Raw genomic sequence first — 27,113 nt, forward strand, 5'->3', positions numbered from 1 at the left:
TAACAAGAACATAAGAAATAGGAGCAGGAGTAGGCCATCTAGCCCTTCGAGCCTGCCACGCCATTTCATAAGATCATGGCTGATCTGAAGTGGCTCAGTTCCAGTTTCCCGCTTTCTCCCCATAACCCTTAATCCCCTTCCCTACGAAAAACCTATCTACCAGCGTCTTAAATATATTTAGCGAGGTAGCCTCCACCACTTCAACGGGAGAGAATTCCAGAGATTCACCACCCTTTGAGTGAAGAAGTTCCTCCTCAACTCTGTTCTAAACTGCCCCCCCCCCCCTTATCTTGAGGCTGTGTCCCCTAGTCCTGCTGTCCTTTCTGAGCAGGAAGGACCTTTCCACCTCTATCCTATCCATCCCCTTCATCATCTTATACGTCTCAATGAGATTCCCCCCTCATCCTTCTAAACTCTAACGAGTGCAAGCCCAGTCTATTCAGCCTCTCCTCATAGCTCAACCCCCTCAACTCCGGTATCAGCCTAGTGAACCTCCTCTGCACTCCCTCCAAGGCCAAAATATCCTTGCGTAAGTGCAGCGACCAAAACTGCACACAGTACTCCAGCTGCGGCCTCACCAGTGCCCTATACAGCCGCAGCAAGACCTCCCTACTTTTATTTTCAATCCCCCTCGCTATGAAGGCCAGCATCCCATTTGCCTTCCTGACCACCTGCTGCACCTGTAGGCTGGGTTTTTGCAACTCATGCACAAGGACCCCCAGGTCCCTCTGCACTGTAGCATGCTGTAGCTTTTCGCCCTGTAAGTAGTAGTCCTTCCTACTATTATTCATATCAAAGTGGACAACCTCACACTTGCCAACATTGTATTCTATCTGCCAGGTCCTTGCTCACTTGCTCAGCCTATCTAGATCCCTTTGCAGACTTTCCACACCCTCCGCACAATTTGCTGTTCCACTTTTCTTTGTGTCATCAGCAAATTTCGACACCTTACACTCGGCTCCCTCCTCCAGATCATCTATATAAATGGTAAATAGCTGAGGCCCCAGCACCGATCCCTGGGGCACTCCACTAGTCACCAACCGCCAATCCGAATAGCACCCATTGACACCCACTCTCTGCTTCCTATTTGACAGCCAATCCCCTATCCACGCTAACACCCTACCCCCAACTCCATGCCCCCTTACCTTCTGTAACAACCTTTTGTGCGGCACCTTATCAAACGCCTTCTGAAAATCAAGAAACACCACATCCGCCGGTTCCCCTCCGTCCACCGCACTAGACACATCCTCATAGAATTCCAATAAATTCATCAGACACGACTTCCCCTTAACGAAACCGTGCTGCGTCTGCTCTATCAAACAATTCTTCTCAAGATGCCTCGCTATTTTCTCTTTGATTACGGATTCAAGCATTTTTCCTAAAACAGACTTTAAACTAACCGGCCTATAATTCCCTGCCTTTTGCCTGCTACCCTTTTTAAACAGCAGCGTAACATTAGCCGCTTTCCAATCTTTCGGCACTTCCCTGGAATCCAGCGAGGTTTGGAAAATAATCACCAAGGCATCCACTATCACCTCTGCCATTTCCTTCAGAACCCTTGAATGCATTCCATCCGATCCTGGGGACTTGTCCACCATCAGTCCCTCTAGTCTGTCAAGCACTGCCTCTTGAGTAACAATGATCTCATTCAGACCCTCCACTCCTACCATCTTTCCATCGTTAACACCTGGCAAACTATTCGCGTCCTCCTCCGTGAAGACTGAAGCAAAAATGTTATTCAAGGCCTCAGCCATTTCCTCATCCCCCACCACTAAATACCCCCTCTCATCCTCTAAGGGCCCAACATTCACTCTAGCCAGCCTCCTCCTTTTTATATATTTATAAAAACTCACACTTTCCTTTTTTATATTTAGCGCTAGCCTAGATTCATAGTCTATCCTTCCTTTCTTTATCAACTTCATCGTCATTCTTTGTTGATATTTAAACCTCTCCCAATCCTCTTCTCGCCCACTATTTTTAGCCACTCTGAACGCATCAGCTTTTAATTTAATACTCTCCTTTACCTCCTTCGTTATCCACGGCTGATTATCTCTCCTCCTACGATCCTTCTTTACTGTCGGAATAAATTTCTGCTGAGCACCAAGAAAGATCTCCTTAAAGATCCTCCACTGTTCCTTAGCAGACCTACCTCCCAATCTGCGCCCCCAATCTACATTCGCCAATTCCTCTCTCATCCTATTGTACTCCCCTCTGTTCAAACAAAGGACATAGGTCCAGGATCCTACTTTCTCCTCCTCCATCTGCATCAGAAACTCCATCATACAATGATCACTCTTCCCAAGAGGATCCTTCACAACAAGGTCCCTAATTCTACCTGCCTCATTACATAACACCAGATCCAAGATAGCTCGCTCCCTCGTCGGCTCCAGCACACACTGTTCAAGGGAACTATCCCGGCAGCATTCCAAGAACTCTTCCTCAAGTCCACCGCATCCAACATGGGTCGGCCAATCAATATGTAGATTGAAATCCCCCATAATTATCGCCGTTCCACTCCTGCACACAGCATTTATTTGCGCGTTTATAGCCTGCCCCACCTCCAGGTCATTATTTGGGGGCCTATAGACGACACCCACCAGCGTCTTCCCTTGCTGTTCCTAATCTCCACTCACAACGATTCCACGTTCTGCTCTTTGGCGCCTATATCTTCCCTTACTACCACCCTGATACTATCCCTAATCAGCAGAGCTACTCCCCGCCCCCTTTTTCCTCCTGTCTATCCTTCCTAAACACTTGATATCCCTGTACATTCAGCTCCCAGTCCCTGTCACCTGTCCCAGTCCCTGTCAAGACGAAAGATATTATTGACTAAACATCTTTTTAGTGGACTTAGAACTACAGAACAAAATTCCCTACTTTTATTTTTGGCACAAGCTGAAAAAACCGAACTTCACAGCTTTAACTCCATAGTCCTTCGACATATAATTCTCCTGAAACCAGTCCAAAGTGATTCTTAGCTTCTGAGGTTTTATTTCTGTTTTTACCCTCTTTCTCAGCCTGATTTCAACTCCATAACTGTCCTTCATGGATGACGATTTTGATGGATATCCCCTTCTAACACAAGCTAGGTGAATCTTCCAGCCTCCTTTTAACATCACACAAATTTGGTTTTTCCAATCTGAGTGTGGCTTTCCATTCACATTCTGGTGCAGTGAACCAAAGAGATTTTTGGCCTCCAGTTGTTTTTTTTCTCTCTCCTGGATTCTGGCAGACTAACTGTGTTTGTGAGTTTTCAGGGGTATCCTAGAAACCCTTCACTTCTCAAAGCTCGTTTCTGTGGCTACATAAATCATTTGGACCTTGTATCCAGGTAGAAATACAGATCAGTTATCCTTGAGAGCTGAAATCTCTTTCATCTCTGAATTAAATAGACATTTTAAAGCACAACTGTTTCCAACCCAACGTTCTCAACACTTATCTGAGAGTTTGGAGGCTCATGGTGTATCCAATTTTAGCATATTGGCTGCTCGCATTGAGTCCACATGTAAACACCTTGCACCTCCTTTTCAGTAAAATCAGCTGGGTCCCCTCTAATCTCTAGCAATCAAACCACCAGATTTACTGCCAGGCAGACCACAGAACAGATCATATGATCCCTTTTATCTTACTTTAAAGACAGACTACCAAAACATAACAACCTCATTTACATCATAACTAACACAATGGATGCTTCAGGAAAGGCCACATAATAGTTGACAAATTTTGCTTCTGGAGGCTCATTAATGAACACAGGAACATTAGGAGCAAGCAGTGTAGGGCATTCGGCCTCTCAATCCTGTTCCAACATTCAGTTAGATCATAGCTAATCTGCTATTTACCTGCCTATGATTCATATCTCTTGATACCTTTACCTACTAAAATCAATCTTGTTATGCTTAGATGGGTTAGATGACTAAATATCCTATCCTTTTTTGATTTTTTAATTAGAATTTAAGATGTTTAAAATTATTCATTGGGAAATGTAGATTGAGGTGGGAGTTGCCACAAAAAGCTAATTTAATGATTGTCTACAGGTGTTGTTCATTTGCCTCTGACTGTAATAGACGTGGATAGAGCAGGGTCAGGAATGGATGTTGCAGGTGCCGGGGTACAAGTGCTTTAGTCGGAGTAGAGAAGGAGGTAGAAGGGGGGGTGGAGTAGCATTATTGGTCAAGGACTATATCACAGTGACAGAGAGGAAGTTTAATGAGGACTTGTCTGTTGAGGTAGTATGGGCAGAAATTAGAAATAGGAGAGGAGAGGTCACCCTGTTGGGAGTCTTTTATAGACCTCCAAAAAGTTCTAGAGAGGTTGAGGAAAGGATTGCAGAGACGATCCTGGTTAGGAGTGAAAGTAATAGGGTAATTGTTATGGGGGATTTTAACTTTACTAACATTGATTGGAATTGCTATAGCTCTAGCTCGTTAGAGGGGTCAGTTTTTGTTCAGAGTGTGCAGGAAGGTTTTTTGACTCAATATGTAGATAGGCCAACTAGAGGTGAGGCTATATTGGACTTGGTGCTGGGAAATGAGCCGGACCAGGTGCTAGACTTGGAAGTTGGTGTGCTTTTTGGTGATAGTGACCACAATTCGGTTACGTTCACCTTAGTGATGGAAAGGGATAGGCATGAACCTCGGGTCAGTAGTTTTAGCTGGGGGAAGGGTAATTATGAGGCCATTAGGAGAGAATTAGGAAGCATTGATTGGACTAGGAGATTACAGGGACTAGGAACGTCTGAAATGTGGAGTTTTTTCAAGGAGCAGCTACTGTGGGTCTGTGATAGGTATGTCCCTGTCAGGCAAGGAGGAATTGGTAGGGCTAGGGTACCGTGGTGCACAAAAAAAGTTGATTTGTTGGTTAGGAAGAAGAAGGAGGCTTATGTTCGGATGAGGCTTGAGGGCTCGGGTAGTGCAGTAGAAAGCTTTAGATTGGCTAGGAGGGAGTTGAAGAGGGAGTTAAGAAGGGCTAGAAGAGGGCATGAGATGACTTTGGCTGATAGGATTAAGGAGAATCCTAAGGCGTTCTATAGGTATGTCAAGAACAGAAGGTTGGTTAGGGCAAGATTAGGGCCAGTTACAGACAGTAGGGGGAAGTTGTGTGTGGAACCGGAAGAGATTGGAGAGGCATTGAACCATTATTTCTCTTCGGTGTTCACGCAGGACGATATGAATGTAGCTGAGGAGGTCACTGGGGTGAAGGGGTGTAAAATAGAAAGTATTGTAGTTGATACAGAGGATGTGTTGGATATTCTAGATGGGTTGAAAATAGATAAGTCCCCTGGTCCGGACGGGATTTACCCTAGGATTCTATGGGAGGCAAGAGAGGTGATTGCAGAGCCACTGGCTCTGATCTTCAGGTCGTCGTTGGTCTCTGGTATAGTACCGGAAGATTGGAAGACAGCGAATGTTGTCCCATTGTTAAAGAAGGGGAGCAGAGACTTCCCTGGGAATTACAGACCAGTGAGTCTTACTTCTGTAGTGGGCAAGGTTTTAGAAAGAATTATTAGGGATAGGATTTATAGTTATTTGGAGAGTAATGAATTGATTAGAGATAGTCAGCATGGTTTTGTAGCGGGAAGGTCGTGCCTTACTAACCTTATTGAGTTCTTTGAGAAGGTGACCAAAGAGGTGGATAGGGGTAAGGCAGTAGATGTGGTATATATGGATTTTAGTAAGGCGTTTGATAAGGTTCACCATGGTATGCTTCTGCAGAAAATGCAGATGTATGGGATTGGTGGTAATTTAGGTACTTGGATCAGGAATTGGTTAGCAGATAGGAGACAGAGGGTGGTGGTTGATGGTAATTATTCATCATGGAGTTCGGTTACGAGTGGTGTGCCTCAGGGATCTGTTTTGGGGCCACTGCTGTTTGTAATCTTTATTAATGATCTGGATGAGGGTATAGTTGGGTGGATTAGTAAGTTTGCTGATGACACCAAAGTCGGAGGTGTGGTAGATTGTGAGGAAGGGTGTCGAAGTTTGCAGGGTGACTTGGACAGGTTGCAGAGCTGGGCCGCGAGGTGGCGGATGGAGTTTAATGCGGAGAAGTGTGAGGTAATCCATTTCGGTAGGAATAACAGATGTGTTGAGTCTAGGGCTAACGGGAGGACTTTGAATAGAGTGGAGGAGCAGAGGGATCTAGGTGTATGTGTACATAGATCCCTGAAAGTTGGGAATCAAGTAGATAAGGTTGTTAAGAAGGCGTACGGTGTCTTGGCATTTATTGGTAGGGGGATTGAATTTAGGAGTCGCAGCGTCATGTTGCAACTGTACACAACTCTGGTGCGGCCGCACTTGGAGTACTGTGTGCAGTTCTGGTCCCCACATTACAGGAAGGATGTGGAGGCTTTGGAGAGGGTGCAGAGGAGGTTTACCAGGATGTTGCCTGGTATGCAGGGGAGGTCCTATGAGGAGAGACTGAGGGATTTGGGGTTGTTTTCACTGGAAAGAAGGCGGCTAAGAGGGGATCTTATAGAAACATATAAGATGATTAGAGGTTTAGATAGGGTGGATGGTGATAGCCTGTTTCCTCGGATGGAGAAATCTAGCACGAGGGGGCATGGCTTTAAATTAAGGGGGGGTAGTTATAGGACGGATGTCAGGGGCAGGTTCTTTACCCAGAGGGTGGTGAGGGACTGGAATGCCCTGCCTGCTGCAGTTGTAAATGCGCCTAGTTTGGGGGCGTTTAAGAGATTGGTGGATAGGTTTATGGACGAAAAGGGATTGGTTTAGATTAGTGGGTCAGTGTTTTTTAAAAAAAATAAGACTGGTCGGCGCAACATTGTGGGCCGAAGGGCCTGTTCCGCGCTGTAATGTTCTATCTATGTAAAATCCAGCCTATTATTGTTTTAATGCAACCTGGCTACATAACATAGGTTTGTTTGCTCATTAGCTTAATAAATAGTCTGATGCTCACTTGTGTGTCAAGCTAGCTCTTTAAATTGATAATATCTCTGTGGGCATGATCAACTTGCTTGTTGGTTACTTACTGCAAAATCCGACCTTATGTTTGTTGAATCAACATTCTTAAACAGGGATTGAATATCAGCATCTTCCTATTATAAAAATAAAAACGGAGATAGTCATCGACTTCAGGAAGTATAGTAGAGAGCATGCCCCTGTCTACATCAATGGGGACAAAGTAGAAATGGTTGAGAGCCTCAAGTTTTTAAGGTGTCCAGATCACCAACAACTGTCCTGGTCCCTCCATATGGACGCATAAGAAAGCCCACCTACTTTCTCAGGAGACTAAGGAAATTTGGCATGTCTGCTATAACTCTCACCAACTAAAAAGCATTCTTTCTGGTTGTATGACAGCTTGGCATAGCTCCTGCTCTGTCCAAGACCACAAGAAATAAATGAAACCCAGTCCATGACTCAAATCAGCCTCATTGCCTACACTTCCCACTGCCTCGAAAAAGCAGCCAACATAGTTAAGGACGCCATGCATCCTAGACAGACTCTCTTTCACCTTCTTCTGTTGGGAAAATTGCGCGGAGGGTGTGGAGAGTCTACAGAAGGATCTAGATAGGCTGGGCGAATGGGCCAGGAACTGGCAAATGGAATTTAATGTTGGCAAGTGCGAGGTGGTCCACTTTGGTAGGAATAATGGTAGGAAGGATTATTACTTACGTGGAGAAAAACTGCAGCAGGCGACGGTGCAGAGGGACCTCGGGGTCCTTGTGCATGAGTCGCAAAAACCCAGCTTGCAGGTGCAGCAGGTGGTCAGGAAGGCGAATGGGATGCTGGCCTTCATAGTGAGGGGGATTGAATATAAAAGTAGGGAGGTCTTGCTGCGGCTGTATAGGGCATTGGTGAGGCCGCAGCTGGAGTACTGTGTGCAGTTCTGGGCGCCGTACTTACGCAAGGATATTTTGGCCTTGGAGGGAGTGCAGAGGAGGTTTACTAGGCTGATGCCGGAGTTGAGGGGGTTGAGCTATGAGGAGAGGCTGAATAAACTAGGCTTGTACTTGTTAGAGTTTAGAAGAATGAGGGGAGATCTCATTGAGACATATAAGATGATGAATGGGATGGATAGGATAGCGGTGGAGAGACTCTTCCCGCTCAGAAAGGACAGTAGGACTAGGGGGCACAGCCTCAAGGTAAAGGGGGGGCGGTTTAGAACGGAGTTGAGGAAGAACTTCTTCACTCAAAGGGTGGTGAATCTCTGGAATTCTCTGCCCGTTGAAGTGGTGGAGGCTGCCTCGCTAAATATTTTTAAGACGCGGGTTGATGGGTTTTTGATAAGAGAGGGGATTAAGGGTTATGGGGAGAGGGCGGGAATGTGGAACTGAGCCATGACAGATCAGCCATGATCTTATTGAATGGCGGGGCAGGCTCGAAGGGCTAGATGGCCTACTCCTGCTCCTATTTCTTATGTTCTTATGAAAAAGATGCACAAGTCTGAAATCACATATCAACCGACTCAAAAACAGCTTCTTCCCTGCTGCCATCAGACTTTTGAATGGGACTACCTCGCACTAAGTTGATCTTTCTGTACACCCTAGCTATGATGTAACACTACATTCTGTACTCTTTCCTTTCCTTCTCTATGTATGGTATGATTTGTCTGTATAGCGTGCAAGAAACAATACTTTTCACCATATGTTAATAAATGTGATAATAATAAATCAAATCAAATCAAAATAACCACTTTATGCTTTTCAGTGTTTCAATGACTGTCTGCTCCACAATCCTGGCCATTGGCTTCATGCCATTGAGTCTTTATATTTACTCAATGACCTGGACACAAGATTTGAACAATTCCAACATTGCAACGCACGCAAGGAACGTCACAGTGCCTTATAAACATATAGGTGATCAAAATTATATTTATTCACTCTTCATCACATGGAATTATGTTACTCTAATTTATTTATTGCACAATAGTTGTGATAAGGGCAAGAAACAGGAGGCTGGAGAAAGCAACTTACAAAATTGCAGGGGCCTTTACGATTCCTCTCTTAATTGGTTTTGTAAATATTTGGGCCACGTGTTGCTCTGTGCTGGGGGAGGTAAACATCAGAAGTGGAAAGGGAAATAATATAATGTTTGCTATAATTTTACATTGTATTTTTAAATTCCAATATGAATGTAATTTGTTTTGATTTATTCATTTATCTGTTCTGTTGCATTTAGGCAGGATTTGACCAAGACTGTTTGGAAATGAGTCATTGTATGTCAGTATAAATCACTTAAAGCTGTTGTATCAGCTCAGTGTAATTTCCTATGCTTCTATTGCTGGTTTGTGACTGCTTTCGGCGCCAATAGTGTTAGCTAAATGCCTGGGGCAGTGCAGGAAACCACACTATTTGACATTCTTAAAATCATTGTGAAGTGATTTTCCCATCCCGCTGCATTGCTTTTGTAATGATGTGGAGATCCAGCGTTGGACTGGGGTGAACACAGTAAGAAGCCTGACAACACCAGGTTTAAGTCCAACCGATTTATTTGATAGTAAACTCACAAGCTTTCAAGGTTTCCCTCTTTGTCAGGTGAATGGAGAGTTCTGGCCTCAGGCAGAGCATATAAAGCACAGACAGTTTACAGATTACTGATTAGAATGCGAATCCTTACACCTAACCTGCTGTTCAAGTCTTAAAGTGGCTGACAATGTGAGTGGAAGGAGTACTGATCACAGGTTAAAGAGATGTGTATTGTCTCCATACAGTACAGTAAGTGCGGTTTTGCAAACCCAGGCAAGTCACGGGGGTAGCAGATAGTGCGACATGAACCCAAGACCCCTGCTGAGACCATCCTCATGTGTGCGGAACTTGGAACAAGTTATATATATATTAAACTGGCAGACCCCCTCATTCCCTCCTCCTGTCCTTGTTAGTTCAGTGCCACGACCTCCTGCAATGTGCTGTGTCCTGAACAAGAGCTGTGAAAGAAATAAAGTGAGCAGTTTCCAGTAAACAAAGGAAGTGGCTGTTTTTCAGAAAGCAGATTTTTGTTCCAAAGATTTGAATTTCCATAGCTGAGTGGGAGAGAAAGAAACTTTCCCTACTGATGTCCCTTCCCTACAGCAACAGCGTACTGTGCCTTGTAATATTACTGGAATTTTTTCATAGATTAAATATCTATAAGGACTGTTATTTGTGAGTCTGACTAAGTACGAGACTTTTAGGGGAATGTTCTGTGAGACTACGTCGGGGTTGGGCAGGCGGGGGGCATTCTCCCAAAAGAATTCTAAGTGCCAAATTTGCGTAAAAACTGGAATAAATCTCACTTCTTTTTCTAGCAGGGTTTTCAAAATGAAACTCCCACACTCTGGGCACTGCAGAGGGCAGTAGCATGAATCACACAAAAAATCCAGGCGCCCCCTCCTATTCCCGCTGGAGCGGCTAAAATTAGCGTGCTGAGCAGCCTACCAGACATTTGCTAATCTCTGGGAGATTAGCTGGATAAGCCTACAAGCCTTCTCAGCAATGAGTCAGCTGGCCTCAGCTCCCCCCCCCCCCCCCCCCCCCCCAACAGACATTGCTAGCTTCATCGCTAGTCTCTCACTCACCTCCACCCCCATGGACGTTGACCTCTCACCCCCTTCTCCCCCCCCCCACACAAGAAGAATCACCCACTGACCTGGACATCGCTGGCCTCCCCATCCCCCCACTGACCTGGACTTCACTGGTCTCCCCATCCCCCACTGACCTGGACATCGCTGGCCTCCCCATCCCCCACTGACCTGGACATCGCTGGCCTCCCCATCCCCCACTGATCTGGACATCGCTGGCCTCCCCATCCCCCCACTGACCTGGACATCGCTGGCCTCCCCATCCCCCACTGACCTGGACATCGCTGGCCTCCCCATCCCCCCACTGACCTGGACATCGCTGGCCTCCCCATCCCCCACTGATCTGGACATCGCTGGTCTCCCCATCCCCCCACTGACCTGGACTTCACTGGTCTCCCCATCCCCCACTGACCTGGACTTCACTGGTCTCCCCATCCCCCACTGACCTGGACATCGCTGGCCTCCCCATCCCCCACTGATCTGGACATCGCTGGTCTCCCCATCCCCCCACTGACCTGGACATCGCTGGTCTCCCCATCCCCCACTGACCTGGACATCGCTGGTCTCCCCATCCCCCACTGACCTGGACATCGCTGGTCTCCCCATCCCCCCACTGACCTGGACATCGCTGGTCTCCCCATCCCCCACTGACCTGGACATCGCTGGCCTCCCCATCCCCCCACTGACCTGGACTTCACTGGTCTCCCCATCCCCCACTGACCTGGACATCGCTGGTCTCCCCATCCCCCCACTGACCTGGACATCGCTGGTCTCCCCATCCCCCCACTGACCTGGACATCGCTGGCCTCCCCATCCCCCACTGACCTGGACATCGCTGGTCTCCCCATCCCCCCACTGACCTGGACATCGCTGGCCTCCCCATCCCCCACTGACCTGGACATCGCTGGTCTCCCCATCCCCCCACTGACCTGGACATCGCTGGTCTCCCCATCCTCCACTGACCTGGACATCACTGGCGTCCTGACCTTCCCATCCCTTACCACCACCCTTCCCCGACCACTCACACACAGAGTGCTGTGCTATGCTACCACTGCCTGCAAGTATTCCTTCTTGTTGAATGAGAGCTTTGAGCATTACACCCCGTGGACACAGTGCTTTGTTGAGTTACCCCAGAAGCAGCTTTGAAGATGGCTCGTCCTTTATTGAAACCAGGATGCCTGGACATTAATCACAATGAAATTTAATTAACAGGCCCAGAACTGGTCCAAACTGACTGCACCTAGACTCCCTTAAGAAGCCAGGGCTGTACATAAGCTGCAATGATGGACAAGCAGGGTAGATGGCCCCAAAGAGATGTGGTCCCAGATTTTCTGACAGTACGCAGGCCTGCCTATTGAGTGCAGTGGAGGAGAGGCACCAGCTGCTGTGCCCCACTCAGGGCCATCGCCAAGGGGTCGCATAGCAAGGGTGTTATGGGAGGCAGTGGCAGCTACTGTGAATGCCAGGATACTGGCCCTCTGTCCGGAGGACTGTACCACATGAAAATGAACAACCTTCTTCGGGCAGCAAAGGCGAGTGTGCATCCCATTCTGAAACCTGTACATGTGCTGTGCTTACAAATGTCAAACCATCCTCAGGCACCTCAAGGGCAGCCACCAACTGGGATTCTGGGCACACAGCAGGCCGTGGCTATGGGCCTGGACAACTTAAGCCCTGTCTAAGAGGGCTAATGCTGATGGGCTCCAAGGCTTGGCTCACTAACAGAATACTGTGAATGGGTAGCACTGTGGGTAGTACTGCTGCCTCACAGCACCAGGGACCCAGGTTTGATTCCAGTCATGCATGACTGTCTGTGTGGCGTTTGCGTGTTCTCCCCATATTTGAATGAGTTTCCTCAGGTGCTCCAGTTTCCCCCCACGCTCCAAAGATGTGCGGGTTATGTTGATTGGCCATGCTAAATTGCCCCTTAGTGTCAGGGGGAATAAGAGGGTAAATGTGTGGCTTACGGGGATAGGACTGGGTAGGTTTGTTGTCAATGCAGGTGCAATGAGCCAAATGGTCTCCTTCTGTATTGGTTTATTTTGCCTGAACTGATGAGTCCTCAATCAATACATGGTGCACTCCCCCGCACCAGCCCCCCCCCCACCTCCCTGAAACCCCAGCACTCAGTCCAGTCCCTCACCACAACCCACTGCTAGAACAAAGGAACAGCCCAGTGGCTGCAGACAGAAGCCTGACCAGCACTCAGCAAAGGATCCCCCCCCCCCCACAGAGACTACATGGAACATCCCTGGGTCTGGGGACAGCACTTCCAGCTGTCCAGGGACTTCCCCACAGCAAGCAGAAATTTTCTAGGCCCTGCCTCCAACTTTCCCTGCAGTCCAGGGGCTGCAGCTCCATAAACTTTATCCCCTTACTCCTGTTCAACGCTGCTACGCAAGTCCCGACTTTTATATAGCAGTTGTAATCTCCTCAATGAGGGGGGGAGGGGCGGGTGGTGGGGTTCAGTAATTGTACTCAGCTCCCATTCCAACCCAAGCAAAAACACTGTTTATAGTTATCCTTGCAGTGGTTTTTTGGGTCACATGGAAAAAAAACTTGAACTGAAGACTGTAAACAATGTTTCACCAGGCGGGGAGGGGAGGATTCCTTCTTTCAGTTCTCCTGTTCTCAACTGAGAGACCCAGCATTGGGAAGATGAAGCTGCTGTAAGCCAATTTTCTGCCCTTGTCCCCGACTCTCCTGCCCTCTCTCCGTTGACCCCCCACCCCTCTCTTATTCACCTGTGTCCTGTGATTCAGCGACAATCCCTGACAAAGTCCTCTGAGCATTACTGGCAGCTGCCATCATTCCCCATTGGTGCTGTCAGCAAAGGAAAGCTGTGGGCCAGTTATAGGGTGGCAGCTCTCAGGGTTGGGATCTCCACCCTTGGTTCCTTAATCCCAGTGAAGGCCCAAAACTGGCCAATTAATTTGGTTGGGCCTCCCCACTGGAAGCAATGTGGGTTACCAACCAGTGAGATTCCGTCACAGTAAATACAGCCCGTGATTTTACTTTGACAATTTGTGTCAAGTAGTTACATTTGAAGCACTGAAGCCGTGCCCAGTGGGACAGGCCTTGTGGCTGCCATTTTGGTGATTTTCTTTCACGTGTTTTACATGAATTCCTTCTTCCCATTCCCACCCTTCCCCCGAGCAGGCTTAATTGCAGCCTGCTTCATTGTATCTTACCATCAAAACCCTTCATAACTTTGCAAAGCTCAATTCAAATTTCCTCTATCTTTCTTTATCGTAATAAGAACATAAGAACATAAGAAATAGGAGCAGGAGTAGGCCATCTAGCCCTTCAAGCCTGCCCCGCCATTCAATAAGATCGTGGCTGATCTGAAGTGGATCAGTTCCACTTTCCTGCTTTCTCCCCATAACCTTTAATTCCCCTGTCTATTAGAAACCTATCTACCCGTGACTTAAATATGTTTAGTGAGGTGGCCTCCACCACTTCAACGGGCAGAGAATTCCAGAGACTCACCACCCTTTGAGTGAAGAAGTTCCTCCTCAACTCCAATCTAAATTTCCCCCCCCCTTATCTTGAGGCTGTGCCCTCGAGTCCTGCTGTCCTTTCTAAGTGGAAAGAATTTCTCTACCTCTACCCTATCCATCCCTTTCATTATCTTATATGTCTCTATAAGAACCCCCCTCAGTCTTCTAAACTCCAACGAGTACAGACCCAGTCTATTTAGTCTCTCTTCATAGTCCAACCCCCTCATCTCTGGTATCAGCCTAGTGAACCTCCTCTGCACTCCATCCAAGGCCAAGTGCGGTGACCAAAACTGCACACAGTACTCCAGCTGTGGCCTCACCAGTGCCCTGTACAGTTGCAGCAAGACCTCCCTGCTTTTATATTCTATCCCCCTCGCTATAAAGGCCAGCATCCCATTCGCCTTCTTGATCACCTGCTGCACCTGTAGACTGGGTTTTTGCGACTCATGCACAAGGACCCCCAGGTCCCTCTGCACCGTAGCATGCTGCAGCTTTTCGCCCTTTAAATAGTAATCTCTCCTGCTATTATTTGTGCCAAAGTGGATAACCTCACACTTGCTAACATTGTACTCCATCTGCCAGGTCCTCATCCACTCGCTCAGCCTATCCAGATCCCTCTGCAGACTTTCCACACCCTCCGCACAATTTGCTTTTCCACTCATTTTCGTGTCATCAGCAAATTTCGTCACCCTACACACAGCCCCCTCCTCCAGATCATCTATATAAATGGTAAATAGCTGAGGCCCCAGCACCGATCCCTGCGGCACTCCACTAGTCTCCAGCCGCCAATCAGAATAGCACCCATTGATACCAACTCTCTGCCTCCTATTAGACAACCAATCCTCTATCCATGCTAACACCTTACCCCCAACTCCATGTCCTCTAACCTTCTGAAGCAACCTTTTGTGCGGCACCTTATCAAATGCCTTTTGAAAATCGAGAAACACCACATCCACCGGTTCCCCTCTGTCTACCGCACTAGTCACATCCTCATAGACATCCAATAAATTCGTCAAACACGACTTCCCCTTATCGAATCCGTGCTGCGTCTGCTCTATCAAACCATTCTTTTCTAGGTGCCTCGCTATTTCTTCTTTGATAACGGATTCAAGCATTTTTCCTACACGTTAAACTACCTGGCCTAATTCCCTGCCTTTTGCCTGCTACCTTTTTTAAACAGCGGTGTAACATTAGCCGTTTTCCAATCTTCCGGCACTTCTCTGGAATCCAGCAAAGTTTGGTAAATAATCACTAAGGCATCTACTATCACCTCTGCCATTTCCTTCAGAACCCTGGGATGCATTCCATCCGGTCCTGGGGACTTGTCCACCATCAGCCCCCTCTAGTCTGTCGCGCACTGCCTCTCTAGTGACAGTAATTGCATTCAGGCCCTCAACTCCTGCTATCCTTCTATCTTTAATATCCGGCAAACTATTTGCGTCGTCCTCCATGAAGACCAAGGCAAAAAACTTATTTAAGGCCTCAGCCATTTCCTCATCTCCCACCACTAAATCCCCCCTCTAAGGGTCCAACATTCACTCTAGCCAGCCTCCTCCTCTTTATATATTTGTAAAAACTCTTACTGTCCTTTTTTATATTTAGTGCTAGTTTAGCTTCATAGTCTATCCTTCCTTTATTTATCAACTTCTTAGTCATTCTTTGTTGATTTTTAAACCTCTCCCAATCTTCTACTCGCCCACTACTTTTAGCCACTCTGAACGCATCAGCTTTTAATTTAATACTCTCCTTTATCTCCTTCAATAACCACGGCTGATTATCCCTTCTCTTACATTCCTTCTTTACTATCGGAATTGTACTGGGGTTTGCCATTTCACATGTCACCCATGCGAGAACCGGGCTGCTGTATAGTTTTGGCACAACTCCGCTGCCTTTCTCTGCTTTCTAAATGATTATTCTGACATTAAAGATGAAGGAAAATTTATAACAAGATAATATTTAGCAAACATATTTTCACTCATTTCTCCCGCAGAATTCAGGTTTATTTTGTAGCTTTGCAACCCTTAGTGCTGAATGTTAGGCAATAAATTTTGGTGGGCTTGGCTGAGAGTTGAACTATTTTAACAGTCCAAATTTCTTCCATATGCTGAAAACATAAACAGAAAGTTTTCTCCAATTAAATGTAATTCTACGAATTCATGAATATTGCTTTTGATAATGAATCTTTTGACTCACATATTGGACCCTGATTATTAGTGCACAGCCCAATACTAGTCAAAGAACAAAGAGAACAAAGAACAAAAACAGCCCGGGAAACAGGCCCTTCGGCCCAACGAGCCCGCGCCGCCATTTTAACATTACCAGTCCCCCCTCCACCCATGACCCTTATCTATGCTTATGGCATTCCACATTGAGGGAAACTAATTTAGGGACAATTTATTACTGCCAATCAGCCTAATAGCACATCTTTGGGGTGTGGGAGGAACCCGGAGCACCCAGAGAAAACCCACGCAAGCACGGGGAGAATGCGCAAACTCCCACAGACACTGGCCCAAATCCATGTGTCTGCACAGCAATCAGTGATAGTCACTGAGCTGTCATGTTGCCCAGCATCTGGTCCAGTTTAAGTGCACACTAACAACATGAAGTACTAGGCTAATCTCAAACATTCAAGAGCAGCCCTAGTATGACCCATCGCGTGTATGCCCTTCGTTGGACAACAAGGCGGACCGACTTAAAACCTGTGAATTAAAAGAGAAAAAACATTAATATCATTCCACATCCTTATACATTACCAGGGACATCCCAATGCTAATGACCGTTATTTAAAACAATCTCCTATATCCTCCCATCTCCAACCCACTCATGTGCCTGTCTAAGTTACTCTTAAACAAATCCAGCGTGTTTGCCTCCACCACCTTGCTTGGCAGAGCATTCCATACCCCCACTACCCTCTGTGTGAAAAACCTCCCTCTAATATCTGTGTTATATCTCTCCCCCCGCACCCTAAGCCCGTGGCCCCTCATACTGTGTGTCTCTAACATAGGAAATAGCTTACCACTGTTTATCTATACCCTTCATAATCTTATATACCTCTACTAGATCCCCCCTCAGTCGCCGTCTTTCAAGGGAAAACAGCCCCAATTTGCTCAATCTTTCCTCATAACCCAGTCCTTCCATACCAGGCAGCATCCTGGTAAACCTCCTCTGCACTCTCTCCAGAGCCTCCATGTCCTTCCGGTAGTAAGGCGACCAGAACTGGATGCAGTTCTCCAAATGTGGCCTAACCAACGTTCTATACAACTGCAACATTAGACTCCAGCTCTTATACTCTATACCCCTTCCTATAAAGGCTAACATACCATAAGCTTTCTTCACAACCTTCTCCACTTGTACTGCCACCTTCAAAGACTTGTGCACTTGCACCCCCAGGTCTCGCTGCGTTTCTATACTCTTTATAGGTTTACCCTTTATCATATAACTCCCCCCTATATTATTCCGGCCAAAATGCATCACCTCACATTTATCAGGATTAAACTCCATTTGCCATATATCTGCCCAATATACCAGCCTATCTATATCCCGTTGTATTGCCAGACACTGCTCCTCCCTGCCCGCCAATCCAGCCATCTTAGTGTCATCTGCAAATTTGCTGATCACACCACTTACTCCCTCTTCCAAGTCATTTATATACACTACAAAGAGAAGAGGTCCCAGGACTGAGCCCTGCGGCACACCACTAGTAACAGACCTCCAGCTAGAAAAGGACCTTCCACTACTACTCTCTGTCTCCTCTTAGCAAGCCAGTTCTCAACCCGTCTAGATACCTGGCCTTGTATCCCATGAGCCTTAATCTTTTCAACCAACCTACCATGAGGGATTTTGTCAAACGCCTTACTGAAATCCATGTAGACGACATCAACGGCTAGTCGCACAATGAACCCCTGAGTAAACAAAGGCAGGCCTGCAGGGTATGATGCAGTGTTGCTCCTACTCCAATTTAAAGAATCTGTACTGATTTGGTCGCCCACCATCCTGATTGTTATTACTTCATGATTTCTATACCTCGTCGGCCTCTGACATTCCTCTTTCAGCTTCTGATTTTTCTACCACAACCTTCGTTGATTGTAGAGCCACAGTGAGATGTGATTAAAAACACTGCTTATTGTAAACAAAGAAATCATGTTACATTACAATCAGAAAACGTCAATTCAAAGTTCTAAGCCTGAAAAGTTATTTGCTCCTAATTACAGAAATTTGGTTCACGTTTTGATATTGGCAATTTTTTTTTTCACATTGAATTGTTGATATTTGGAACACTCTCCCTGATTTTATTGAAAGTGTAGTTACTCTTAGAAGACTTTTCAGAAACATTGATTTCTCTAATATCTGATGTTATTATCACTGTTTTTGTTTTTAAAACTGTGCCTTTGTGCTTTGCACTGTATGGCAATGAAGATAAGTTAAAAAATAAAGACTGGGGGAAAAACGTGAAATCCTGGTAAGTGATACTTCAAATAGGAACTGCTACCTGGAAGGAGTGAGAAGGGAAAGGTACAAAACTGGCCATAAAGGGCTGTGGCCTGTTCAGTGATACATGAAAGGTGTAAGCCTTTCTTGCTTGAAGTCACCTGTGAATGAACTTATTTCCCCCTGAGTTGCCACTGGCAATGTTTGGCAGATAAAGTACTAATCTTGGGAGACTTATGCTGAAACTGTGAGGGTAGTGACCCCTACTCACTGCCCTTGAACGTTAGGAGCACCCAAACTTCTGTCCGATGGTTATGAAATTTAAGAGACAGATGAATATTTCTGTACAGTGATCAGAAACCATGGGGGAACAGAAGGTTTTGTCAGAACCTGATAGAAGGAAATTGCTAATTTGGGTTCATACAAAAATCCTTCAGTATTGCAGAACTCTACATACATCTATTTACATAAAAGGTTAAGGATGTGAGACAAATAAAAAAGAAAATGGAACAAAATATGTAATCAGCTTCCAGGACTTGTGAATCTAGAATTAAATGTTAAAACACATTTAAAAGATACTTTCAGTTTACAAGTTACATTAAAATGTTATTTTTGTTTCTGGAATAGGTATGGTATTAACTGGTTTGATCATCCCAATATTATTTGGAGTTTTTGTGGCGAGGAAGTGGCCAAAGCAATCAAAATTATTTCTGAAAGTAAGTTAGCATTTCTCTTCTGTTTGTCTAAGTATGTCAAACTCTCTTTAGCAGACTATGGAACAAGTATGAATTGATATTGCATCTGGAGACAAGATTTTTCAATATTTACTCTGGCTGCTGGCTCTGGTGAGTAAACCAATGTGGAGATCGCACAGCCAGGATTTCTCACCAGATAATGCAGCATTTAGAAGAAAACAAGTGCTGTAAGTAATCCTGAGGCTGTAATGTTGGTAGGGCAGGATGGGACCACACACACACACACACACACACACACGGAGAAGCCCCCCTTCCACTCCCCATGGAGCACCCCAGAACTCCAATGCCCCTTCATACTGACCTCTGGCAGGGCTGTGTTAGGGGGCAGTGCCAAAGGGTTGTGCCAAGGTGCAGTACCACGGCACTGAGTGAGTATATCCCTCTCGCTCCTGGGCTATACTTACCTGTGCACTCCTGGTGGGTTCTCTTTGATTGCTTCACATTCTTAAATACCTGTTGTAATCCTTGCCGGGAATTCTAAATGCGGGGGCAGCATTATAGCGGGAAGACCACTAATCATACTAAAGTTTATTAAAATGTATTAAAATGATGTTCTTGCCCTTGCTGGAGAAAAATGTCATTACACCACCAGAGAGGGGTGGATAAAATCAGAAAAAAAATCTTGTCAGTTGCAAACTCCGTATTTTTCACAAAATACCTCTTTCCTAACTTTCTGTCATCTGAAAATTTAGCTACCATGTCTTCACTCCCCTCATCTAAGTCGATAATATGAATGATAAAAAGTTGCAGCCCCAGCACAGACCGCTGTGGGACTCCACTAGTCACATCCTGCCAATCAGACAAAGACTCAGTTACGCATACTCTCTGTTTCCGGCCAGCCAGCCAATCCAGGTTAATATTTTACCTCCTCCACCTTGCACTTTTACTTTATGCAATAAGCTTTGACGTGGCACCTCATCAAATGCTTTCTGGAAATCAAAGTACGGTACATCTTCAAGCTCCCCTTTTTTCACAGTGCATGTTACTCTTTCAAAGAACTGTAGTAAATTGGTTAAACATGACCTCCCTTCATAAACCCATGCTGAATCTTCTTGATTACCTTGAGTCTGGTCTACATGCCCAGCTATATTTTTTTCAATGATCGATTCTGACACCTTCCCCACAACAGACATCAAGCTAACTGGCCTATAAATTAATGTTTTATACCTCCATCACTTCTCAAATAGAGGGGTTTTATTTGCTAATTTCCAGTCTTGGTACCAAGTCAATAGCTTTAAGTTTTTCCATGGCTGTCTCCTCCCTTCTATTATATGAGGGGTTGAGGAGAGGTGAAAAACATATCTGCCCAGTCCCCACACCTCCCCAGACCTCATTCAGTGTAATCAGCCAAATATGCCCCAACTGCAGTTTTATTTCACAGCTGGCAAACTCTCATCATCCTGACCTGGAGGAGCAACCAGTTTCTGCCGTAAACTGGGAAGCAATGTTATTTTCAATAGCAGGAATGTATTAAGAACATCTAGGTCCCTTCTTATAGCCATTCACAGGTATGAATGGATATGCATTTTGTTAGATGGATTGGATAAATCCTTTTTAGGTTCCAGGAACGGCTGAAGATACAACCTGTGTGTAGAATGCTCATACATGTAATCCCAAGGCTGAGTTGCTGTAAAATTGTAGGCACTGTGATTTAAGTGCTCATTGGGAAAATGTATAAAGTAATGGTCTGACAGAGCAACCATTGGAATGCTGCGGTGAGAGAAAATATCCCTATCTTTAAGTAAACCTTTTAACCCTTTCATTGGGACAGCATTTCAAACTTTCCCCCTGAGCAATGTTGTGCTTTAATCTAGATCATGTTCTGCATTCATGGTTGTGAGAATTAGTTTGCAATAATAATGGCAAATTGATACCATTTACTGAACATTGTTTTCGCCATAACACCATAAGAAATAGGAACAGGAGCAGGCCCTTCAGCTCTATGAACTTGTTCTGCCATTTAATAAGATCATGGATGATCTAACACTTACAAATCCACTTTCCTACCTTCTCCCCGTAACTCTTAATTCACCTATTGATTAAAAACCTATCAATCTCAGCCACAAAAATGTTCATGGACTTGACCGCCACAGTTTCCTAAGGTAAAGGGTTCCAAAAATTTATCACTCTTTGAGAGAAGGAATTCCTCTTTAAATCCATCTTAGCTGAGCACCTCCTTATTCTGCGACAATGCCTCAGGCCCTATACTTTCCCATCAGTGAAAACATCCTCTCAATGTTGGCCCTGCCACCAACAATAAAATTCACAACAACAATGAAGGCTGCAGATAAATGTGAAATGAGGAAAATTTGAAAATTAAGGAAACGCTATGTAGTAGGTGTAGACACATGAGCTCATGATAATGTGGCTGCAAAAGAGGTCACATGGCAGGAGAGTGTGAGTTAGCCCTGGGAGTGTAGGCAGAGCACAGGTATTGCATATAGCTGTTCGGCTCAGGAATTAACAGCCTTTATTGGAAGTCCGTCTTGTTGATGATTTAGGAACCCACAACTTTCTACAGAAAGTCAGAAGTTGGCAATATGGCACAAGGTCTTTGTTGATCCACTGTACTTGGTGAAAATATTGCTGCCATCTGAGCAGCTTGAATACTCTCAAGCAATTGCTGTAAATTCTCTCATGACTAAGGGCATAATCTCAGGTTTGAAAAATTTAATCCTAAAAGAAGTTCAGTTGCCCTCATGGGATCTCCAGTCATTAAGGCACATGGGATAGAATTTTTCTATCCCGTCTGCCGTGGGAATCCCGTGGGTGGGACACAGACCGTACAAAGATTAGTTAACCTTGGATGGGATTTTCCACTGGAAAATTCCACCTGTGGGAATAAATACAGTTGTCCTAGGGACTGCATTCCGCACTACCACCAGAACCAAGGTTAATACTAAGTTCCATGTGGAATTATTTTACTTTACATTTTTCTGAATCAGGGATTTTAAAGTACGACTCATCTTTTCTAATGTTCCACTTGATCAATGATGACAGGCAATATGGAACTTTGGATTGATTCAAAATAAGATCATGATATCTTTCATTACTTGAGCAGTAAAATGAGTACCTTGATCTGATTCAATACCATGTGGAAGTCCCATCTAGTAAATGGTGTTGTACCAGAATATTAGCTGCCACTTTAGCTGTATTACTTTGGGTATGGAATGCATCAACCCATTTACTCAAAGTATGAATTATTACTAGGATATCTTTATATCCTCCCTGACATGGTGGTAAAGGACCAATATAATGTATCTATAAATTATTCCATGATCCGTCAATTGGTCTTGTGTGTCTCAATCCCCCCTTTCTTGCACACTTATGAGGGTTATGTTGAGCACAGGCTAAACAATTGTCCACCTAACGCTTTACATCCTTAGGCCACCAACATAGCCCTTCAATTCGCTCAACAATTGTTTCTGCTCCCTGATGACTCTGAACATCATGACATTGATAAATGATTTGATTATGATCTTGAGTTGGCACAACATACCCGTCCATTTTTAAGAACAAATCTACCCTGAAGGTGCAACTTACCTTTCCAATTATCTTAAGAAACAGGATATGCTCCATCCTGTAATTGTTTTCACTCATCATCACTGTGCTGAGAGTATTTGAGATTTTTCACTTTAAGCTAACAGTAATAGTGTCTTGTAGATTTGTGCATCCATTGAGGGCTGCCATGATTCTCCTTCTTGAGTACCCTGTTTTGCCAATTCATCTGCTCAAGAATTCCTAATTAGCGAAGATATGTGATGTGCCTTAACCTTTATCATCTCATATTCCCATTCTTGGGCAATGTGGAAAATATATTTTAATGAAGGAGCAGTTGGTAGAGATTTTCCATCTGCTGAGACAAAACCCCTCAGTTCCAACAATGGCAGGAAGTCAGTTAAACTACTGCAGACATAGATACTGTTGGAATGTATATCTGCTGGTGATGGAAACTTATCAGGGTGACTAATCATATAAGCCACAGTTGCCAGTTCAGCTGCTTGAGCACTCATTCCGTGAGGTAATTTTAAAGCTAACTCAACAAAACGTGTTCCTCAGTGATCTTCTACATATATTCCACATCCTGTCATTCAATTGCCATCTTGCACCATGGAGGATCTATCAACAAAAATATTCAAAGGCCATTTTGTGGCTTCCCTCTGTACAGGTATATCAGGTACATATCCAGATCTAGCAGATTTTAGGGGCCCTCTCCCCTGTTGTATTGGAACAAATGGTTCCTTGGATCATTTGTAACTACAAATTGACACTCATGAGTCTCACTGCTGTAATTTAGATTGTGAGCTCAGACAGTGGCCAATTTAGTCCGTTTAACTGTAATATCTCGACCCTGAAGCATTACAATCCAACATGCTGTGCAAATTTGACCAACTACCATTTTTAATTTGTCCACCTGACGACAAATAAATGGGAGTATGTTCTGTCAGTGTGGTCAAAGGATTAAGTTCAATGATATGGAAAAATGCTGTACCATCCAGAAAATTGTAAAGATGTCTATCACACATTGTAAATACTTGCTGTACTGGGGTCAAAATCCAGTAGAGATTTTGATCATTCTAGTCAGGTTGGAGTCTCCTAGAGCTTTCTTAGCCACCACAGACTTGGCAGATCATAATGAAGACATAGACATTATGGCAAGAGGTGCTGTCCTCTTGTTGAATTCATAACACAAACAGGCCTTACTTGTGGACGTCACAGGCAGGCAACTACACAACGTCCTCAAGAGGGGCTGGCCAGAATCCTCAAAGGAGCATCCCCAGGAGTTCTGCACATTCTTCACAATCGGAGTTGAACTGTCCGTACAGGATGGACTAATACTGCATGGCCAGCAATTCATCATTCCGACTGCCGTCCAGAGATACTGCACCAAAGGCACCCTGGGTTGGAAGCAACCCAATACAGGGCCAAGGAATGTACACAAACATGGAAAGGGAAATGCAGTCAAGCTGCATCAGGCAAAGGAATGCACGTGGTCCCAGACTTCCAGTGGACATTCATGCAGCTGACATCTTTGAGTGGAATGTTGAACAATATTTAATCTTAGTTGATTCATATTCTGGATGGTTTGAACTCAACTATATGTCAAACATGACAAGTAACACAGTCATCATCAAGCTCAAGAGACACTTTGATGTGAAAATCAGCCCAAAGATCCTCATGACTGACAATGCTCACCAATATCTCTCTGCAGAATTCCACAACTTTGCACATACATTGGACTTTGAGCATGTCATGAGCAGTCTCTATATCCACAGTTAAACAGCGTGGTGGAACAGGCGATTTGCTCAGCCACACATCTGCTAACAAACTGTGTCCGGGATCACACAGACTAGCATGCTGCACTCTTCAGCCTGTGAAATCTACCAGGACAGGGCTTGATCTTGTCAGCACAGTTACTTCATTTCAGGCGCACTAAAACTGTGATCACTACTGCCCAGGTTCTGCTTCAGCCTAAACTGGAAACCAACATGAATGATGCCCTCTTGCAACACAGATTGAAAAGCAAAATGCACAAATGGTCAGGATTCAATCTGCACGTAGCCCTGGCCAGTTGGCAGTAGTACACAGTACTACCGGTCTGTTACATCGCCGCCCCAGATGGTACCCGCTATTTACACAATAGCCATCACTTTCTGCAAGTAGCAGAACCAGCACCAACAGATAACACGTGACGGGAGCATGGGCAGAGGACAAATGTTGTATTCAGATTTCAGCACCTGCAGTATTTTGCCTTTATGTTTTATACAGCCATTGAGCTCAGGAATAAACAACCTTATTGTTGGTGACTTATGGAACTCACGACTTTCTACAGTGCCTAAATGCAGAGTCCACGAAAATGGATTCATGATTTGTTAAAAATAACCCAGCGCGCAGCAAAGTTCTGTAACAAATACATAGTCAGCACAACAATGTTTTCATTTACTCAGAGAGTGGTTGGGGTGTGGAATGCACTGCCTGCTGTGATAGTGGAGTCGGACACTTTAGGAACTTTCAAGCGGTTATTGGATAGGCACATGGAGCACACCAGAATGATAGGGAGTGGGATAGCTTGATCTTAGTTTCGGACAAAGCTTGGCATAACATCAACACCATAACATTCCCCGACAGTGTCATTACAATCTAGGTGGAATCAATTTAAATAGCACTGAAGATCACAGAAGGTTAAATGTAAGTCAGCTGCAGCAATAAACATTTTTTACTAGAGTATCGACATTTTGATGGTGGTTCAAAGGTTAATTCACACAAAGCAGAACTCACCCCAAAACTGGTCGTTCTGTCAGGTTGGGATGATGAGAGTTTGCTCAATAAATTCCATTTGGAGTGCAGCTAGACAATCACACTGATTTGGATCTCATAACATTGAAATCCCAGCAAGGTGCGGAGCTGCTGTTTGTCATTGGCTGCCACCAGAAGCAGGGATAAGGAGGAAGAGGGAGGTGGAATGCCTCCATGGGGTATAACTGGTGAAGGGCAGCCTACCCATGATTCCAAATCTCTGTGAATGGTTCTGGCTGACAAAGGATCCTGTGATTAATCTTTCCATGCTGCCATGGCAATGGTCTCCCTGTAAAGTTCTGAGGATAATGGAGATAGTGTAAAAATGTTCACTTGAGGCTTCTTGCACATGGCTCTTATTACCATGGTCAGAGAGCAATATCTTCATATGCAGTCATGAATAAACAGAAGGAACACCCATCTCTGGTCCTCCAGGTTGCCCTTTACTTGAAGGGGTGGGGATGCCATGCCTAGATGGAGACAAGGTGAAGGACTTAGCACCTGCCTGCTGGTTTTGAGATGGCAAGAAACCTGTAAAGGAAATGATCATTAAATGTATCACTTCAATTTATTTACTCATCCACTGAGGCATCATTATTGGTTGCTGCAGGCAATCCTAACTTGGTAATCAGATGAGGACAGAAGGCCCATTCCAAGCTGGCACAGGCCCATGAGCAGCAAGGAGAATTGGGACCTGAGAGACTGGCAAATGTAGACCACTGCAATGACAAGCATTGGCCCGACAATGGGCATGTCACCAGCTGTGCTCTTGTCTAGAGAAGAGCTAAATGCAATGTTGTAGGTGTCCTTGTATACCTCAGGATGTGCTTGCTCACATCTGCCATCTTGCTCACATCTACCACATCATAATTCATAAATGGTTCTCCATGGTCCATTAAATATGGCACCATTGTCTTTGGCCCCACGAGATAATAGCAGGGCGGATGACTTTCTGCCCATCCTGCATTAAATTTGCTCAACTCCACACTCATGCATAAATAATGAGCTGAAAGGTAGAAGATCGTGCGTGTTCACCCAGCCTGTCACCCAGTGGGAATTGCACCTGCAAACCTGCCCTCCATGTCTCGACCCAGTGACTCACAGGTGCAAACTGCTTTTCCTACCGCTCCCTCTCATTTGTGATTGGTGATGCAGTGCACACTGTGTTACCCTGAAAGTACTCTTAAATGGGGTGTTGACTTAAATAACCAATGTTTGTGTTTCTCCACAGATTGGAACTGGTGTAGGCGCATTCATAATAATTGTTCTAACAGTGGTAACCTCGCTACTGTATAAAGGCTCGTGGAATACAGACGCACCACTGTTAATTATTGGAATCATCAGCCCACTGATTGGTTGCATTATTGGTTTTATTTTTGCTGCCGTTCTACAGCAGTCATGGACCAGGTAAATTAACAGACCAACTCTGTTCCTTCTCAGTTACATGCTTCTCTTGCTGCAGCAACACCATGTTAATTCACTGGACAGCACTTGCCAGTGCTGGACTGACAATATTCAGATTCCCTTAAAAGAAATGTGCTAATTTTGGCAAATAAATGATGCTAATGTTACAATCTCAGTTGATTTTATAACTGGATGGGAAGATCCCAGAATAGAA

At 45.0% G+C, this 27,113-nt stretch overlaps 1 protein-coding gene across 1 annotated transcript in view; it reads left to right on the forward strand.

The window, feature by feature from the left end:
- Positions 1-27,113, forward strand: part of LOC145344108 (sodium-dependent organic anion transporter-like) — a 41,928-nt gene that overhangs the window by 4,634 nt on the left and 10,181 nt on the right. Inside the window, exons 2-4 of the mRNA XM_080190963.1 lie at positions 8,667-8,815; positions 19,071-19,159; positions 26,727-26,902. Coding sequence (XP_080047089.1) covers positions 8,667-8,815; positions 19,071-19,159; positions 26,727-26,902 — 414 coding nt within the window. The remainder of the gene's footprint in view (positions 1-8,666; positions 8,816-19,070; positions 19,160-26,726; positions 26,903-27,113) is intronic.

The sequence above is a fragment of the Carcharhinus amblyrhynchos genome, chromosome 1 (assembly GCF_965287045.1).
Source record: "Carcharhinus amblyrhynchos chromosome 1, sCarAmb.v2.hapA, whole genome shotgun sequence".
Classification (NCBI taxonomy): domain Eukaryota; kingdom Metazoa; phylum Chordata; class Chondrichthyes; order Carcharhiniformes; family Carcharhinidae; genus Carcharhinus; species Carcharhinus amblyrhynchos.